This window comes from Episyrphus balteatus, chromosome 2 (genome assembly GCF_945859705.1).
Source record: "Episyrphus balteatus chromosome 2, idEpiBalt1.1, whole genome shotgun sequence".
In the NCBI taxonomy this organism is placed as follows: Eukaryota; Metazoa; Arthropoda; class Insecta; order Diptera; family Syrphidae; genus Episyrphus; species Episyrphus balteatus.
The window spans coordinates 122,809,877-122,829,596 of NC_079135.1; the positions used below are offsets into that span (position 1 = coordinate 122,809,877).

Sequence of the window (19,720 nt, forward strand, 5' to 3'; positions counted from 1 at the left end):
ATATCATAAATTTCTTTTTGCAATATCTTTGAGAAAAAAATTAATTTTGAAAATATGTAAAATATATTTAGGACAATAAAATATCGCGTTTTGAAATTGCATAAGAATATATGCAAACAAATTTTTTACAGTGGTGTAATTTGACGTCAAATGTACCCAAAAACGCATTTTTGACCTGTTTATATTCAAGTATTTTGACTTCGGATTCGGACTCAGCATAAAAAAGTCCTTTAGAAAAGTATGGTTTGGTTCTAGCTCTATTTTCGTTGCCGATCAGTGTAATTGCCACAAAATCTAAATTGAAACAAAAATTAAACAATGAAACCGAAAAAAGAGGCTCTTCTCTTTTGTTGTCTGCCTTTCTGTGGTGCTACAGCCTAAGAGGAGGGGGTGATTCCTTTCAACTATTGTTTTCAATGGAAAATCTCCAGCTCTCTACCTGCCATGTATAAATTTTGAAAAAGAAAATGATCTCGAATTTAAAAAAAAAAAAAAACATGTTCAAGCCTTTGGATAAATTATGTTTAAAAGTTCTTATGTTAATGGTATACCTTCCAAAGAACGTTTTCTAAGTTTCTTTAAATTAAGGTTTTGATGGTGATCGATAATAATAAGCAAAAAATGGCGTAGGTACAAATTTTGTTTCAATAAAGTTGTAATAAATAATTTATTATTCGACTCTACCGAATTAAAAATTTTCCAAAATCCAGGGAATTCATTTTGGAGAAAAAGGAATTTTGTATTTAACGCAGGCAACTTACTCAAAATATCTTCATGAAATCGCATTTTTTGTGGGACAATTTTTTTTTTTTTTTCATTTAATGTGTTCGGGTATTTGTCCTAATCATAAAGTATCTAGTAGTAGTTTTTGGTGATTGTCTAAAATTTTTTTTTAGGGAGCGGAATTTGCCATACCAAAATGGTAAAATATTGTAAAAGTTGTTTTTCCCAAAAACGACTCTAACGATTTTGTTAAAAAAAAAATAAACGCAATATGGCATACTTATGAAATAAAAAAAAATAGACCGTTAAAAACAGTAGGTACTTGCAATAGAACCGTTTTCATGGTACCTTAACTTCTCAAAAACGCCATGACTGATCTCAATGAAAATCTAGTAACTCTAATAATAAAATAAGGAAAAATTTTCAAAAAAAAAAAACATTTTTATATTTTAAATTTTAATTTATACAATTTTCTTTTATTTCTATTCTCTCATTTTAGATTCAAATATTCGGCTACAACTCTCAGCTGTACACAAACTTCTCAGAAGCTTTAAATCGTGCTCAGGGAATTGTTGGTGTTGCAGTTCTTCTGCAGGTAAATTTAAACAAAACAAAAAAAAAATCATCCGTTCTAAAAAAAAAGTATTTATTTTTTATTTTTTAAAGCTGGGTGACCTGTCAAACGCTGAACTTCGAATGCTTACCGATCAACTGGAAAGAATTCGATTTGGTGGCGATGAAGTGATAATAAAACGCCTATCAATACGAGGATTGCTTCCAGATACCGACCACTACATGACGTACGATGGTTCAACGACGGCTCCAGCCTGTCATGAAACAGTCACGTGGATAGTTCTCAATAAACCTATTTATATAACAAAACAGCAGGTAAGTTTTATTAAAATGAATGATTTTCCACAAGGTTGAATTTTTGCCTCTTTTTTCATCCCCTATAAATTCATAGACAGTAGTTTCACATATAAACTTCATTTCTCAACAAGGCTTATTTTATCTCTTCTCTCTATTAAATCCAAGTAGTAGGTACAATTGTGCGGGACTGTAGTTGTATCTACGAGATTGTAGTTGTTTTTGTTGTCCTAATGTCGCCGGTTTGTCTAGTGGAACATCACTAACATAATGATACGCGGCGCTGAGTAGGTCTACAACCCCTAGTGGGCTTTTTGTTTGTGTTCAGGAAATGTTTCCACTACAATGGCTAGATGAGCTATGAATACATTTTCTCGCTGTTGTTGTCGTTCACTCGTGTAGTTGTGTCGTCATAGTCACCATGTCGAATGTACTTCCGTGGACTTAAAGTAGTTTCATTTTTTTAGATAATAATGTTTCTTTAATAAGAGCAAGATGAGATAGAGGATAAGGATAATGACTTTTCATAATAATTTAGTGTCATTTCGTTAAGAAAAAATTTATCTAGCCTTAAAAAGTGGTATTTTTTCAGCAATATTTTAAAGGGTTATGTTTTCAATAAAAATAAATTAATTTTCAAAAGTTAAATTAATTGATTCATATAAATCATATACATACATTATATTTATTAACCAATGTCTTTAGGTGGCTTTTCAATCCAGCCAGAACCGACAAGCTTCTCCAGCCAGCTCTAACCTAAGACAGTGGCTTCCAGTTTATCACTCCATGTTGATTGAGGTCCCCTTCCGCTAGCATGCCATACCTTAGACTAGGTCTTCCTCTACTGAACCGTCTTTCTGTGTTGGAGTCGGATACTTTTCGGCTGAAACATTTCTGTCAAGGATGATATTAAATAAATTGCATGATTCTTATCTTAAAGCTTTTTTGAAAAAAATTAGGGAAAATTATAATACCTACGATTATTTAAGCATTTTTGATAATGCAAAAAAATACCTAAAACCTGTTTTAATAATAATTAATGAAACACTGTTTTTCTTTGATTTTGATAAAAAAAAACAAAGTATGCAATCCGATTTCTTGTATAAAAGGAATTTTTAGAAAAAAAAATTGAAAATCGTTAGAGCCGTTAAATACAAAAAAAAAATTAAAAAAAATAAAGTTGGTATGTCATTTCAAAATATTTCACTAACTTTTACCAAAAAAAAAAAAAATGTTTTGAAATATTTTTTTAAAATCCAAAAATATCTTTTTGAAAATTTTCTAAAATGTCAATATTACAATTACCTAGGTACTTTGATGCTTTTGCATTAACATTTTCATTGAAATCGGGTTAGTCATATACATATGTACGAGACATTCAGAAAAAAAAAAAAAAAAACGTTCTATGGCAGATACCGTTAATAACGGTGCAAACAATCAGCCTCATTGTGATTTACAACTATCAATCGATAGGGAGTTGATAAATACTAAAGTTTGGGATTTTTAAACCTAATTTATAGGAAAACTGGTCAACTTTTTAATGGAATTTTGTAATTAGATTTCATTTTATAACGGTTACGAGCATTCTCTGCTTTCAAAACTTTTCTTAATTAAATAAGATTTCGAAATTGAATTTTTATCAACTATCGATTGATAGTTTCCAATCGCAATAAGGCTGAATTTTTTTTTAATTTAAAAAGTTGAGTCTTCGTTTGACAGTGACAGAGTCATTTCGGGTAAGATCGCTCAGTGGGTAAGAGCGCGCAGTGCTTATTTCTCGAGTTGTGTCCAAAAAAAAACTAAAACGAAAAATGAGGAAATCAGCGCTTAGTCAGACGTCAATAAGTGATGACCTTCGCAATTTTGTGCTCAGCTCCATTTTATTTTAAAAGCGGGTTGAAAAAACCCGGCTCAAAACAAAAAAAAAAGTGTGCAGCGTCGGCGTGGGAGCATTATATACCGAGAGTAGTACATAATTTGGAATTGTGCATATTTAAATTTGATTAAAGTCAAAAATTTGTTAGATTTTGTTGTATTTTATTATAAATTTGGTAAATAGAAAAAAAAGTACCTTTGTGGGAAAAATCGCGCAGTCCATTTGTGGGTAAGAACGCGCACTTCTACCCATATTAAACTTTTCTTTTTTCAACATTTGAAACTTAAATTTTGAAAAACGAAGGCTATTATTCATGAATTCCAAAAAAGAAAGGCCGTAATCTTCTAATTTAATTCGAAATATTTTTTTGTTTGTTTTGTTTTTTAAATAAAGTTTAAGTTTTTGTATTTCAACTTAATTTGTTTTTTTCATTAACATTTTCATTTATTTTAGTGAAAACTTGAAAGTTTTGAAATAAAGTTTTGTTTAACTAAGTATAACATTAACTTTTTAGACATTTAGCTGCCGTAAACTGTCAAGATTCCTATTAAAATTATGAGCGCGCTCTTACCCAAGATTTTGCGCGATCTTACCCTGACTTTGGGGCAAGAGTGCGCACTTCGACTTCATTTGGTTTTTGTTTTTAATCATATGAAATATTTAAACTACAAAAATTTTTTTTCAGTGTTTTCTTGTTCCCAAAGTATAGGTTTATCAAATCTAAAAAAAATTATGCTGATATCTCTTACAGAATCTTCACAATTTCGCCTTAAGGGGTAATAACACCTTGTAAACCATGAAATCGACCGTCATATTCATCAGCGTATAAAACAAAGAAGAAATATTATTTTCTTTTGGTGTTTATTTAGTTTAATTAAGTACATATATTAGTAGGTAACAGAATAGGCTAATGTTAAAATTTTTAATGATGTGAAATTTTTTAAATGGAGGTGTAGTTCAGGATGATAGTAAAATCCTGTGCTCCCATCGGGCGACCAACTAAGTCCTACAGTTTTTAACCGATTGGGCTGAAATTTTGTGCGGTGCTTAAAAATACTATTCTCTAGTGAAGTACGTAGGATTTTTTTGAAATATTAAAATTTAACGATTTTATGGTCTTTTTTTCAACGAATTTTGTTTTTGGAATGAAATAATTTTTTCAAACTAATGTTATTTCTTTAAAAATTAATATTCCAAAAAAATTCTACGTACTTCACTAGAGAATAGTATTTTTAAGCACCACACAAAATTTCAGCCCAATCGGTTAAAAACTGTAGGACTTAGTTGGTCGCCCGATGGGAGCACAGGATTTTACTATCATCCTGAACTACACCTCCATTTAAAAAATTTCACATCATTAAAAATTTTAACATTAGCCTATTCTGTTACCTACTAATATATGTACTTAATTAAACTAAATAAACACCAAAAGAAAATAATATTTCTTCTTTGTTTTATACGCTGATGAATATGACGGTCGATTTCATGGTTTACAAGGTGTTATTACCCCTTGAAGTGAAAAGTGCGCGCACTTACCCCAACTGACTCTAGATGAGTTAGTGCAAACTCCCATCAAGCTCAACGTTTTCTTCAATCAGCTCGGTAGTAAGGCCTTCAGCTCCAAAACATTTTTTGGACTCTGCCTTGGATATGACTTTCATGACTTCGGCCAGGTCGGGAATATGGAAATGTTGGCCTTAATCGTTAACGTTGAATGGTGCAATCTGCCTATCGGCGGAGCTTGTAACTCTTCTACGATGCGTTTCGTTGTTCGTCTTTTCAGGCATCAGTTCTTTCGGGTAGTTATCCCGTCGGATATCCGCTACTGTCATTTGTTAGAAGTGCCTTGGTGGGAACAATCCAACAAATTATCAGTTCTGTAGTTTTTAAGGAAAAATTCCTCGTATTCCTAAAAGTCAAATTAACAAAAATCAAACATGGTATTACAATTATACTCTTTTTCCATTAAACAACCTTCACAAAAAATTAATTAAAAATATTGATATGTACCTAGTTCTCATCAGCTATCATCCGACTGATCCATAATTCATTTGTTTAAATGACCTCTCATATTTAGTTCGTTTTTCGTGTGTTTATACACAAAATGTAAAAAATATAAAGCACTTTGTCGTAAATAACAATATTCATCCATTGAACTTAAAAGGACTCATTTTTACAACAATTTACAGCAACAAAAATTAAACAATAAAAAAAAACATTTTAATTAGTTGTCGTCATCTACCTGCTCCTGCATGTTACATAAATATTTCCAAAGGACACTAAACTAACAACAAATGACATCACAACCCCTTTTAGAGAATCCTTTTTTTTTTTTTTTTGTATCACAGCAGAACACAATATAGCCAATATACGAGTAATAGTATAAAATCCATCTCTGATATCCTTCAAAGTACACCACCTGTCACACAAAAAACACAAAACACTATCTCTGATCTGGTTGTAAAACAAAACCACCCATTTTCTAGGCTAAAAAAAATATTGCAAGCATCATAATATGGTCAGTTAACCATATCTTGTGATTGTTCCCACAACAATGCATCCAAAAGCGCCATGTAGCATACATCCACTTACATGGACAGGTGAACAACCAACTTTAAATGGCCCACCCACCAGAACCGTAATACCGTTATACACCCATCTACCCTTACCACCGCACACAAGCTAGCTGGCTGGCTAGGATGAATGAATGGATTGATGGCGATGCAACACTGCATGGCACGTTGCACATTTTATGTCATTACAGTGCACTTTTAATTACAATTGTAAATTACATGCTACATTTCACCATCATCAGGCAGCACGACTCGACTTCATCATTTTCCCAAAACACAAATACATACAAACATTTTTATTTATATACTAGCAACGTGACCTTTAATTAATGAAGAACTGAAGCAGTCATCGTTGTTGTTTTTGTTGTTGTTGTTGGTTTTGTTTGGTGTGAGGAATTGAGAAAAGTAAAAATTAAAAAAAAAAAATAAAGTAAATAAATACTTCATTATGCAACAACGTCAACGCGGGTGGGCACTTATTTTGCTCCACCTTGCGTAAAATGTATGCAACTATGCAACATCATCCTAGGAACAGCAGCAGCTGCATCCTTGCATAATGAACGATTAAATATTCAACCAGGAAAATGCAAAAACCCTTCTTTCCAAAAAAGTGTACCACAAGAAAAAGTACACAAAAAAAAAAGAAAAATTAATAATAAACACAACACCAACGTCTTCTTCGAGGATCTTACAGCATCAAGGCATTAATTAGGCACGGCCAACACTATTTGCTTCAATTTATTTATTTAAATATTCATAACCTAGCAAAAGACACTGTACTTTAAACCTTTTGCCAGGTGCGGAATAAAGAGGGAAAAGGTGAGAAGTTCTGATGGTACCCAATTTGAAAAAATTTTCCCCTTTCAACCAAAGCTCAGCTTCAATTATTCTTTTACGATTAATGTCAAAATTCAAATCGAAAGGAAATGAATTTCCAGCTCAATCAGAGATCAGAAATAAATCTCAATCTTTTGAAAAGTTCCTAATAACTCTTATTTGTCCCCATTTTCAATAAAGGTCATAAAATAACCTATATTTTTAAAAAAGAAAAATTTCGGTCAAGGTCTGAGAGAAACCTTTATTTTGTATTTTTTTTATGTTTCGGTCAACCAGTGAGATTTATCGTTGAGAGAAAAAAATTAATCTCATCTGCAAATGTATCAATTCCTAGAGACATGGGAGTGGTGCCATATGACAGCTTATATTCTCAGCTACCCGATAGTGGTATAATCGGGTTTTTGGGTTTTTTTTCAAAATTCTGAGAAAATCGTGTTTGAAAGTTGGGGTAAAATTTTTTTTTTTCGAAAAATCCCCGAATCTTTGAATGCTCCTGGAAGCTAAACCGCTTGAGAGCAATTTTTGGGAGTAATGCCAAATGATAGCTTGTGTCAAGGGCCTACGCTTTACACATTGTCAGATTTTTAAAAAATCATGTTCCATGTTAAACCGCTTTGACTTTTTTTTTTACCTTTAAGTTCTCCCAGTTTGAGAACGCGTGCACCTACAGGGATAGGAGTTGTACCCAAATGTTGGTAAGAGTCCCCGCTACCTTTTGGCATCAACAAATTTTTTTTCATTTTTGTCAAAATTTCTAGATATAGCCGTTTGAAGTTTGGAAGTTTTTAAGCTGAACGCTTTGACCTATTAATGTCTCTTGTACGAGTTTCCATAAGTTTGCATGAAATTTTGAAGCCGTTATTCTCAAAACTACAATTTTGCAGATTCGTGGTTTTGGCTTTGTGCCCATCATATTATAGTGATTGTTGAGAGATAAGTGAAAAATTCTCGAATAAAAGCTCTATTATTCTTGTTTTCAGATAAATTAAAGAAAAAAGGGTTTTAGTTGTCTGTGAAGTTAGTTTACCGACGATAGTTTTACATGATAACAACATACCTAACTCAGAAGTTAACAGTTTATCACTCCAAATTTGACATCATTCTGCATGTGAAACCTGAAATTTGAATCCATAATAACTTTAGTTTGATACTTGATAAACTTTGTTTAAAATGCTATAAAAAGCTATAAATTTTTGAAATAAAAAAAAAATTTTTTGAGACGTTTTTAATGGTACCATCAATAGAACCGTCTTTTTATAACTAAATTTCTTGTTAAGGAAAATGCCCATTTCAATGTAGATTTTAAGATAAAGCCATTAAATGAATCGTTATATAAAAACTTTCACAAAATTTCCAAAAAAAAAAAAAATAATAAATTTTTGGATTATTAGAATGCAAATATTTCAACTTTTTTTTAAATGATGAATTATTTCGAAATTTAGTTTTTGAGTGTTGTTAAATTATTTCTTGAAAATGGTAATAGTCCAGTAATTTTAGGTTTTATCTGCGGAAAAATTCCTACTGGGCTGAATTTTAGTATACAGCTTAATGACGGCTTTGTTATGAAGATGTGAAAAATCGACATTGATATCGTGTCCGCGTTAAGAGTTATAGGGGTCAAAAGGTCACAAAAACTGGTTTTTCACGATTTTCAGCAAAACGGTAAGTCTTATCAAAAAATTTTCAATGCAAGAATTGTAGACCAGATTATTATATATAAAAAGTGTCATGACACTTTTTTTCCTAAGACCCACCGTTTCTTAGGTATAACGATTCAAAAAGTTGAAGTTTAGTTGTAATCGTCATAATCCTATTCCTGAAAAAAAACTCCTAACTGAAAAGTTCCTGAAATTTCATTATTTTTGAAGTTATACTTCTTATGGGAGGGTGGGTATGAAAATTTACTTTTTGACAAGAATGTCAAAGGGATTATGACGCGATCACCCTGGGTAGCAGGGCTGTCGTTTCACCTTTAGAGTAGGCAGTACTTTAGTATTTAAAAATGCAGTACGCCGCAGTACGGCAAACATAAAACACACAACACGTTGCAAGTTACATGTTTCATGTGGCAAGTTGCATGTGGCAAGTCGTATGTGGCAAGTTGCATGTGGCAAGTTGTATGTGGCAAGTTGCGTGTGGCAAGTTGCATGTGGCAAGTTGCGTGTGGCAAGTTGCATGTGGTAATTTCCATGTGGCAAGTTGCCAGGGTTGCAAAAAGCTCACATTTCAGCTCAGCTCACAGCTCAGCTCAAATTTGAGCTAGGTACCATAGCTTAGCTCATTTGAGCTGAGCTGAAAGTGAGCTGAGCTGAAAGTGAGCGCCCCAACTTCCAACGCATATATCTCGGAATTTTGAAAAAAATGAAAAAAAAATTTTTGATGCCAAAAGGTAGCGAGGACTCTAACCTACATTTGGGTACAACTCCCATCCCTGTAGGTGCACGCGTTCTCAAACCGGGTGAACTTAAAGGTAAAAAAAAAGTTAAGCCCGATTCTGAAAAAATAGGTATGATGTGGCGGTTTAACATGGAAGATGATTTTTTAAAAATCTGAGAATGTGCAGAGCGTAGGCCCATGACACAAGCTATCATTGGGTATCACTCCCAAAAATTGCTCTCAAGCGGCTTAGCTTCCAGGAGCATTCAAAGATTCGGGGATTTTTCGAAAAAAAATTTTACCCCAACTTTCAAACGCGATTTTCTCGGAATTTTGAAAAAAATCGAAAAACCGGATTATACCACTATCGGCTAGCTGAGAATATAAGCTTTCATATGGCACCACTCCCCTGTCTCTAGATCAAAGCGTTCCAACGCGGAATTTTGAAGAAAATGAAAATAAAATTTTTTGATGCCAAAAGGTAGCGGGGACTTTAACCTACATTTGGGTACAATTCCCATCCCTGTAGGTCCACGCGCTCTCAAACCGGGAGAACTTAAAAGTAAAAAAAAAAAATAGGCACGATTCTGAAAAAATAGGCATGATGTGGCGGTTTAACATGGAAGATGATTTTTTAAAAATCTGAGAATGTGCAGAGCGTAGGCCCATGACACAAGCTATCATTGGGTATCACTCCCAAAAATTGCTCTCAAGCGGCTTAGCTTCCAGGAGCATTCAAAGATTCGGGGATTTTTCGAAAAAAAATTTTACCCCAACTTTCAAACGCGATTTTCTCGGAATTTTGAAAAAAATCGAAAAACCGGATTATACCACTATCGGCTAGCTGAGAATATAAGCTTTCATATGGCACCACTCCCCTGTCTCTAGATCAAAGCGTTCCAACGCGGAATTTTGAAGAAAATGAAAATAAAATTTTTTGATGCCAAAAGGTAGCGGGGACTTTAACCTACATTTGGGTACAATTCCCATCCCTGTAGGTCCACGCGCTCTCAAACCGGGAGAACTTAAAAGTAAAAAAAAAAAATAGGCACGATTCTGAAAAAATAGGCATGATGTGGCGGTTTAACATGGAAGGCGATTTTTTAAAAATCTGACAATGTGCAAAGCGTAGGCCCATGACACAAGCTATCATTTGGCATCACTCCCAAAAATTGCTCTCAAGCGGTTTAGCTTCCAGGACCGTTCAAAGATTCGGGGATTTTTCGAAAAAAAAATTTACCCCAACTTTCAAACGCGATTTTCTCGGAATATTGAAAAAAGTCGAAAAACCGGATTGTACCGGAATTTTTTTTTATGATAAAAAAAGAAATATTTTACTAAAAAAAATAGAAATATATTTACTATCAAAAACACCAAGAGAAAAGATCACGAAAAATTATCTGTCTTATTTATAAAAATATCTATGTGTTAAAATAATTCCATTAATAACTAGAACCAAACATCTTAAGCTATGGTGTTATATAAAAGTTTAAAATATCTTCATATTTCATTATACTTTCCAAATAAAAATCAATGTATCCTCTCACCCATCACAGCTCAGCTCAGCTCACTTTACCTTAGCTCACCCAACAGCTCAGCTCAACCATCAGCTCAGCTCACTTTCAGCTCAGCTCAAATGAGCTGAGCTATGGTACATATCTCAAAAGTGAGCTAGCTCAAAATTTGAGCTGAGCTGCGAGCTGAGCTCAGCTCACTTTTGAGCTTTGTAGCAACCCTGCAAGTTCCATATTGCTACTACTAGTGCTGAAGCACACACAATTCTCATAAAATTACCATATCGCACATTTTATGCGCAATCATTTACTTTCGTTAACCATATATAGTACGTTCTGAACCGCACAACATGAGTAAAGTTCACAGATTAAATTGAAAACTACATGGACGCAAGGAGGATGAAAGAATTAATTTATTGTTCACTTGATAAAAATGTAAAAAACGAAGTGTGGATTAATTAATTTAATAATAGAAATTAAAAATATCAAATGAAATTCATTTACATATACTGAATGAGAAGTATAACTTCAGTCGAGTGTACATGTGTACACACACTCTTTTTTTTAGCTTGAATTTCGTTCTTCAACTGTTAAGAATATGGGGAAACCAAAAAAAAAATGGAAATTTTCGCCATTTTTCCGATTGGGGCCCTTCTCCCGAAACCATTTCCCTGGGAATTTTTGTTTAGAATATGTCTGAAAATATACAGGGTGTGCAATAGAGAATGAACAACCCTAAAACGGCTTAAAGCTACACTTATGATTGTTCTAAAAACAGATAGAAAAAAGTTCTATCGCAACCAGTTCATAAAATATGGACTTTTTTTCGTTCAGTGTATTTTAAATTTTATCATCTTATGTTTTCGTTCACTACAACCACGAATGAATGAATTTTATTTATTTCTTTTTTTTATAATTTTCTACAGTAATTGGATGAGTACATAAACGCTTTAGAAACTGCAAAGCTATTGCACATTTTCGTAAAAAAAATTTTGAAATCTGTTTTTTGATGCAAAATGTAAAAAAAGTATTTTATGAAAAATTCTAAACACCTGTGGTATAAAATAAATCTATAGAAACCTAGGTGGCCATCTTTCTTAAAAATATTCTCCTTATACCAGAATATTTTTAAGAAAGTTGGCCACCTAGGTTTCTATAGATTTATTTTATACCACAGGTGTTTAAAATTTTTCATAAAATACTTTTTTTACATTTTGCATCAAAAAACAGATTTCAAAATTTTTTTTACGAAAATGTGCAATAGCTTTGCAGTTTCTAAAGCGTTTATGTAATCATCCAATTATTGTAGAAAATTATAAAAAAAAGAAATAAATAAAATTCATTCATTCGTGGTTGTAGTGAACGAAAACATAAGATGATAAAATTTAAAATACACTGAACGAAAAAAAGTCCATATTTTATGAACTGGTTGCGATAGAACTTTTTTCTATCTGTTTTTAGAACAATCATAAGTGTAGCTATAAGCCGTTTTAGGGTTGTTCATTCTCTATTGCACACCCTGTATATTTTCAGACATATTCTAAACAAAAATTCCCAGGGAAATGGTTTCGGGAGAAGGGCCCCAATCGGAAAAATGGCGAAAATTTCCATTTTTTTTTTGGTTTCCCCATATTCTTAACAGTTGAGGAACGAAATTCAAGCTAAAAAAATAATGAAATTTCAGGAACTTTTCAGTTAGGAGTTTTTTTTTCAGGAATAGGATTATGACGATTACAACTAAACTTCAACTTTTTGAATCGTTATACCTAAGAAACGGTGGGTCTTAGGAAAAAAAGTGTCATGACACTTTTTATATATAATAATCTGGTCTACAATTCTTGCATTGAAAATTTTTTGATAAGACTTACCGTTTTGCTGAAAATCGTGAAAAACCAGTTTTTGTGACCTTTTGACCCCTATAACTCTTAACGCGGACACGATATCAATGTCGATTTTTCACATCTTCATAACAAAGCCGTCATTAAGCTGTATACCAAAATTCAGCCCAGTAGGAATTTTTCCGCAGATTGGGCTTAAAAATGACTAAAATGACTGGGCTATAACAAAAAAAAACTTTTTTTTAATGTTTTGATTTTTTAAATTTAATTGAAGATTTTTGTGAAGAAAAAATTTTGTTTTCAAAATTTTTTTTTTTTAACTTTTTCGTAATATAAAATGCATTTATTTTTCAAATTTTTTAGGCCACATTTATTATGATTTCAAATTATAAAAGGAAATGACAATATGTATTGCAGTTTATGAAAAAAAAAAAAAAATAAATAAAAAGTATTTCGTTTTCGAAGAACTTTTTTTAATAGAAGTTTTGAAAAAAAATTAAGTTATTTTTGTTTTAAAGTTCAACATTTAAATATAAAGTTATTTTTTATTCATTCAAGATTCAATAGCCTTTATTGTTGAAAGTTAAATAGCAAAAGTTTATAGTTCTTATTTGCCAAAATCTTTGAGAAAATCAATGCAATAATTAAGTAATTCTTATTTTTTTTCAAAAGTGTGATATATATTACCTTTTCTGCTTCGGAATTCAACTGATAATATTTATGGCCAATTTTTTTTTAAAATAAATTCATATTTTATTAGAAAAAGTTTGGAAAAAAGTCATTTTAAATTTTTTTAATAACATTTTTTTTTGTTAATTTTGAGTTTGAGGACTATTTTTTCAAAAACTCTTAATTAAATTTAGTGGATTTAAATTTAAGAGATAAGAATGAGCTTCTGGTTTTTTAAAAATGTAATTTAAAATATTGTAGGTGTTGCCGTTGTTTTTTTTGTGTTTGAAGTCAGATTGTGAGAAAATTGCATTTATCGCTTTAACGATTGAAGATTGTCCCTAACTCCCTTATATTTGTTTTCCTTAAATTACCTAGAGAATTTTTTGCTATCGTTTGTTTTATGAAATTTAATGATTTTGTTCAAAAAAAACATTAATTTTAATTTAAAAAAGCAATATGGCAACATCGGCAGTTTTTAATATATAGACGGGTTCCCTAATAATTTGCTTTAGTTACTCTACTATTCAGGGTCAAAATCTTTTAAAGTTTGAAAAAAAAAACAGATTTTTTATTACCTTACTTTACTGATAAAATTCCTTAAAAATCAATGTCTCTTCCATAAAAAAAAATTTTCACTTCCATAATTTAAGCATTTACATATATTATCAGTACTCAAGTTCAATTGTTTTTTTTTTTGTATTGGCAAAATATTATCAAAAGGTCAAATAAATAATAAAATTTATATTATTTACAGAAATAAAAATATTTCCATATTCCCAAATTAAATTTGACATCCTTCGAGTCCACTAAAAAAAAAAAAAAAGAAACCCCCGTCAGAAAACATGTACCTTTTGCAAAATAAAACCATAAAAAATGTTCCTCTTCTTACCCAAAGGTGATTAAATTTCACTTATATGCCATACAGAAACTAGAACACTTGTGTCTCTATTTTTAGTCTACAAAATATTCAGGAACCTGGGAATGGAATATACACATATCCTGTACCATATGTTTTATATTTTTTTTTTCATATCATATTTTAAATATCTAAAATTTTTCCTAGAAAATTTGTTGAGAATATGTGGCACGACACTTTTAGAGTTCCCCAGTTGAGAGTTTCGATGGCGCGTTGCCTCTTCAGTTGAACAACTTTCGTCTGGATTGTGTTTCTATATTTTTTTTCAGGACGACGACGTTGAACGGCGACGACTACTATGACGAAGGCGACACATTTGTGTATCCTGAATAGATAATTTTTTTTTACTTTTTTTTTAATTTTTTATTTTTTTTGGAGGAAATTACGAAGCCCAAGTCGCGTGAGTAGTTTTGCAAGCTGCTGCCGTCTCGCGCTTCATTTTTACTCCTATCCTAGTGCATATAGAGAAAAAAAATCAGGAAATATATATAAAAAAAAAAAACTTCTTAGCAAGAATTTGAGGACCAAGGGAATTGTCATCCCATGTCCCTGCATGGAATTATTTTAATTAAAATGGCTACGTTATATGCATTTATACATATATATTTATTTTTTTCTGTTTCGGTTTATTTTTTTAATTTTCCACGGCAATGCCATTGCTTTCCTTTTGCAATTCGAAATGTCCCGCTTGTATGATGATGGCTGATGGTTATGTTGAGCTTTACTAGACCATGTACAAAAAAAAATGCATTTCCATCATCCGGTAGAGCATGTAACCACAATCATACCTATACATACCAAAAAATACACACACATACCACACCATCACGGAGAGTGAAAGCTCTAGGAAATAGTAAAAATCCGTCTTTTCACTGGCGAAATAACTGAACAGATAAGTGTCCTTTGGCGTTCGCAATAAGGGCAAGGATAAGTAAGAAATGGAAACACACACAAAAAAAAGTGTATATCAAAAAATAAAACCATCAGCTGTTGTTGCAAAAAAAAAAAAATAAAATAATCTTAGTCCCATAGGAAATTGCACACCAGGACCTGAGTGAATCTGGGTATATAACGATAACTATGTACTTTCTCTCGTAAAGATATGAATCCGTTTTTAATCGGCTTGAAAGTAAATTATAAAAAGAGTTTTTCGTGGAAATTTGTTACAAACAAAAAAGGATAATGCAGCAGACTAAGAAAATTTAACTGGAAATGCAGCCAGCAGGTTTTGAACTCATATAATTAAAAAATAGATTCATTAAAAAGGTTATTTCTTCAGAAATATGATATTAAATATTTTTTTCCTACTGGTTTGAGATGTTTTGCATTTTAAAATTTGATTAATAAAAAAAGGTCACTATGGCGTATACGTACTATTTTTTTTTTCTTAATTTATAAAAAGACGATGCCATAGTTTTTTGGAACAGAATTTTTAACTATAAAGGTTTTATTTACATGAAAAAAAGTTGAGGATAACCCACAATAGTAACTAAGGACCTCCTTTCAAGGGTTAATTTTTTAAATACCTACTATTTAACTCCTATTCAAACAATTTCAAAAAAATTATCTCAATTAATTTCTTTCTCTTTCTTTTTTTTTTAGCTACACGCCCTAAGGCGCTTAATGCAAGGTACCCCAGATCATCCGAAAGCACCATTGGGCAATAACTATAGACCGCCGCAACCTCTTTTACATCGACCGGTTCGGACAAATATTGATTTTAAAACATCGAAAGTGAACGGCAAAGCGTGTCCTACTATGTACAGAGAGGTTCACTATAAAGGTAAATTTTAATAATTTTATTTATTTAACAAAAATATTTATTAAATATTAATTATTTTATTTAAAAATTTTAGCAACAAGTTGGAAACAACACTGAATGCTTAAAACTGTAACTGGAGCTTCCTCTATATAAATCATTATATACATATAAATTTAAATAAAATAGAAGAAAATAAAAAAAAAAAACAATAACCTACCTTTACATATATAACAAAAAAAAAAATTATATATACAATATTTGCATTACGTAAAAAAAAAAAACAAAAAAACTATTATATTATATTAAAAAAAGCTTTAGTTAATAAGTTTAAACAAAAAAATATGGCCAGGTAATTTAAAAAGTTGTACAGATTCTTAAATGTATTAATTTTAAATTAAATTTTAAAAAAATGTATAACATTGAAAAGTAAAACAAAAAATAATATTTATATAAATCCCACCCGAATTGTTCCGGGAGGAACACAATCAACTATAAAATTGAGTATATGAGTATATCAAAAAAAAAAGATGAAGAAGAATAAATTGTAACTAAGACAAAAAAAAAAATGGCTAAAAATCAATTTAAGTATAAATTATATAATGTAAACTGTTTATATTTGATATCATATAAAAGAGACAAAAAATAAATAAAATACAAAAAAAAAAATAATAATCGACTGTTATATAATATGTAAACATAGGTATTTAATTAATTAGACATTAATATTTAGATGCAACATATCCCTAAACAAAAATAATAATAAAAAATAAAATAAAACTCATATTAGACAACATATCCTTGGACTGTATAACAAATTATTTCTTACAAAACAAAATTATTTCAAACTAAATTCGTAGTTAAAATATTGCTTGAAAACATTTGTAAATATTAATTAAATAAAAAAAAAAATCTTGCTTGGCTTGTAATTTTTTTTTTTGATAAGAATTGAAAGGATTCTAAACTATTTAGTTTTTAATGGTCAATGTTTTAAAATACACATTTGAAATAAATGTTAAACCAAATATTTATTTAATATTATTTTATTGATTTCTTAGAAAAAAATAAAGATTGAAAGAAGAGAAATATTTTTTTTTTAGTAAAAGATTGGTTGATTGGTGGCTATTTTTGTGATCTTAAGCATTCCACCTGTCCAAAGAGATATGCTTCGGTCCAGCGCGTATTGTCAATTGCTCAGGAGTTTAAAATTCTCTTCATTTGATTAAATCGATAAAAATCTTTGTTAATTATATGTACAAGCACATTCTACTGAAAAGATTTTTTTTGGCTGACACCTAAGCAATAGTTTTCGGCGCCATAGATGAATCGATAATTTTCAAAACATAAATATTAAATTTTGAATGATTGTTTTTAAACCCATAAAAAGGATGGTTTTATTAATTCTTATAAATTCTAATTTTAATTAATAGATACTTTGATATAGACATAGGTACCAGTATGCTCTTTTGTGATTTTCATAATTTTCAACATGTTTTTTAATGTCTCATTATTATAAGAATTCCCTTAGTCTCCTGAGAATAGTTTACGGAATTCTTCTAGATTTTTCATTATTAGGTGCAGGTTTTAGAGGGTCTGTTCGGAATGGGATCGGGTCAAAATTCTGGCTTGAAAATTCTGTTTTTCAAAATTCTTCTTTTTTCTTTTCTGTTTTTCAAAATTTTGCTGTTTAAAATTCTGCCTTTCAAAATTCTGCCAGCATATTTTTGAACAAAAAAATTTTGCTAATTCTTTTTTAAAAATGGTTTGGAAAATGCTTAAAAGCGGGCGCTTTTAAAGATTTTCCAAATAATTTTTAATTTTTTGCAGAATTTTGTAAAGAAGAATTATGAAAAGCAGAATTTTGAAAAGCAGAATTTTGACAAACAGAATTTTGAAAAGCAGAATTTTGAAAAACAGAATTTTGAAAAGCAGAATTTCGAAATCAGAATTTTGAAAGCAGAATTTTGAAAAAAAAAAAGAATTTTGAAAAAAAGAATTTTGACCCCGGCAGAATTTTGACAAAAACCCGTTCAGAATTGAAATTACGTCATAAGAATCCTGTCACCTAAAAACTTAATTAATAAATAACCATTAAATTAACCTTTATAAAGTTTACCCACTACAAATTATTCTCATCAGATCGAGAAAGGTTCTTCAGTGAAAATAATTATGCTGACTTAAATGAAACAGATGGTTATTTCACAGACTTGAGAATCAATAAATCCGTATGGAAATGTTCGATTGCTTTAAAGACTATATTGAATTAGTACGTATATTAATTTAATATTATCAAATAGTTATGATGATCTCTAAGAAGTGTAAAGTCTCCTGGTCACAAAAATAAATTTCGATTCTCAAAAATAATGCAATTAACTCTGGTGCAATGTTCAAGGATTTAGATAAACAGAAAATATTAAGGCAGCTATAAAATCTTTTTGAATTTTTCAGACAATTTTAAAAATTTAAGTTAGATCAAGGAAAGGAAATTTTAGCCGTTAAAAAGAGCAGGTCTTTAGCTGTGTGAATTGGGATAAATTTTAGACGTGGCTAAATATTTTGCTTAAGCCGCAAAACAAAAGAATTAATGGTGTTAAACATTTATATTAATCTATACAATATACAAACATCCAACACGAGTTGTTCTGTGAATTGTATTTTTGATTCTTAGGCCTTGGAACTTCTTTTCGAATAAAACTTCTTCGGGGTCAAAAATATAACCAGATTTTGTTTAGGTCTTTAAAATTATATAATTATATAAGTTTAAGCTGTTATCCAAAGACTCGTTTCGATGCATTTTTTGTTTATCTGTAGATAAACATGGCATTTCCCCAATTATAAATTATAAACCAGCAAATCTTTAAAATGCCAAAAAGAGGAAAGAAAAAAGACAGGAAGAAGAAAGCTACATTTAGGACCCTATTATGACTCGCGAGTCGAACGTTCGACTGAAATCGAACGATTTGGGAAACACTCATATCGTGGTATTCCGATTAGAAAACTACGACAATCTACCCGCAATGCAGTCAAAATAATGAATACAAACAATGTTAAAGTATAATTTTTAAAACACTAAATGGCTTATTAAAGTATCAATAACTTCAATTCGCCAAATTTTTCTAGCAACTCGCGAGTCATAATAGGGCCCTTAAACTTCGGTAAAGTTTCAATAAATAAATGTTACCGATATTGTTGAAAAATCTAACTGTAAATGCGATTTTTTTTTATACTTTGAGCTAAAATGATACATAAATGTGTCATACCTTTTTAATGCAAGCATTTAAAAAGCCTTAAAGAAGCTAAAAGCTAAGCTTTTTAATTAAATCTTAAACGTGTCTTTTTGCTCTTTTAGAGCAGTGACAGGTTACCATCCTTTTATATGTCTTCAACTTCGGGAGTGAATCCAAGCAATCTTGGTAGTGAGAAACTTGTTATTTATTTATTCTGAGATTATTGCCAACAGGATCTCGATTAATTTTTTTATTTTCTGCCTAAGATTTGTTTTAATTTTTGAAGTGAAAACTTCTTTAGTATAGTAGTGATTTGAAACAAGATGAAGAAATAGCGACACGAAAAATCAATCGATCATAACTTTTTTGTTTTAATAGATAGATGAATGTTATTTAAACAGTACATAGGTAATTAAATAAATTGTAATCCTGAGATAACGTTGAAAAGATGTTCTTTTTTAAACACGTTATATCTTTTGATCTAGAGCACATAAGAAATTATTTTAACTTTAATACGCATGCTGATAATATTACCTTTCATT

At 30.6% G+C, this 19,720-nt stretch overlaps 1 protein-coding gene across 1 annotated transcript in view; it reads left to right on the forward strand.

Moving 5' to 3' along the window:
• The window catches only part of LOC129911864 (carbonic anhydrase-related protein 10), a 55,538-nt gene extending 38,759 nt beyond the window's left edge, over positions 1 to 16,779 (forward strand). Inside the window, exons 5-8 of the mRNA XM_055989846.1 lie at positions 1,223 to 1,318; positions 1,390 to 1,611; positions 15,795 to 15,975; positions 16,049 to 16,779. Coding sequence (XP_055845821.1) covers positions 1,223 to 1,318; positions 1,390 to 1,611; positions 15,795 to 15,975; positions 16,049 to 16,071 — 522 coding nt within the window. The 3' untranslated portion in view covers positions 16,072 to 16,779. The remainder of the gene's footprint in view (positions 1 to 1,222; positions 1,319 to 1,389; positions 1,612 to 15,794; positions 15,976 to 16,048) is intronic.
• The last annotated feature ends 2,941 nt before the right edge of the window (positions 16,780 to 19,720 follow it).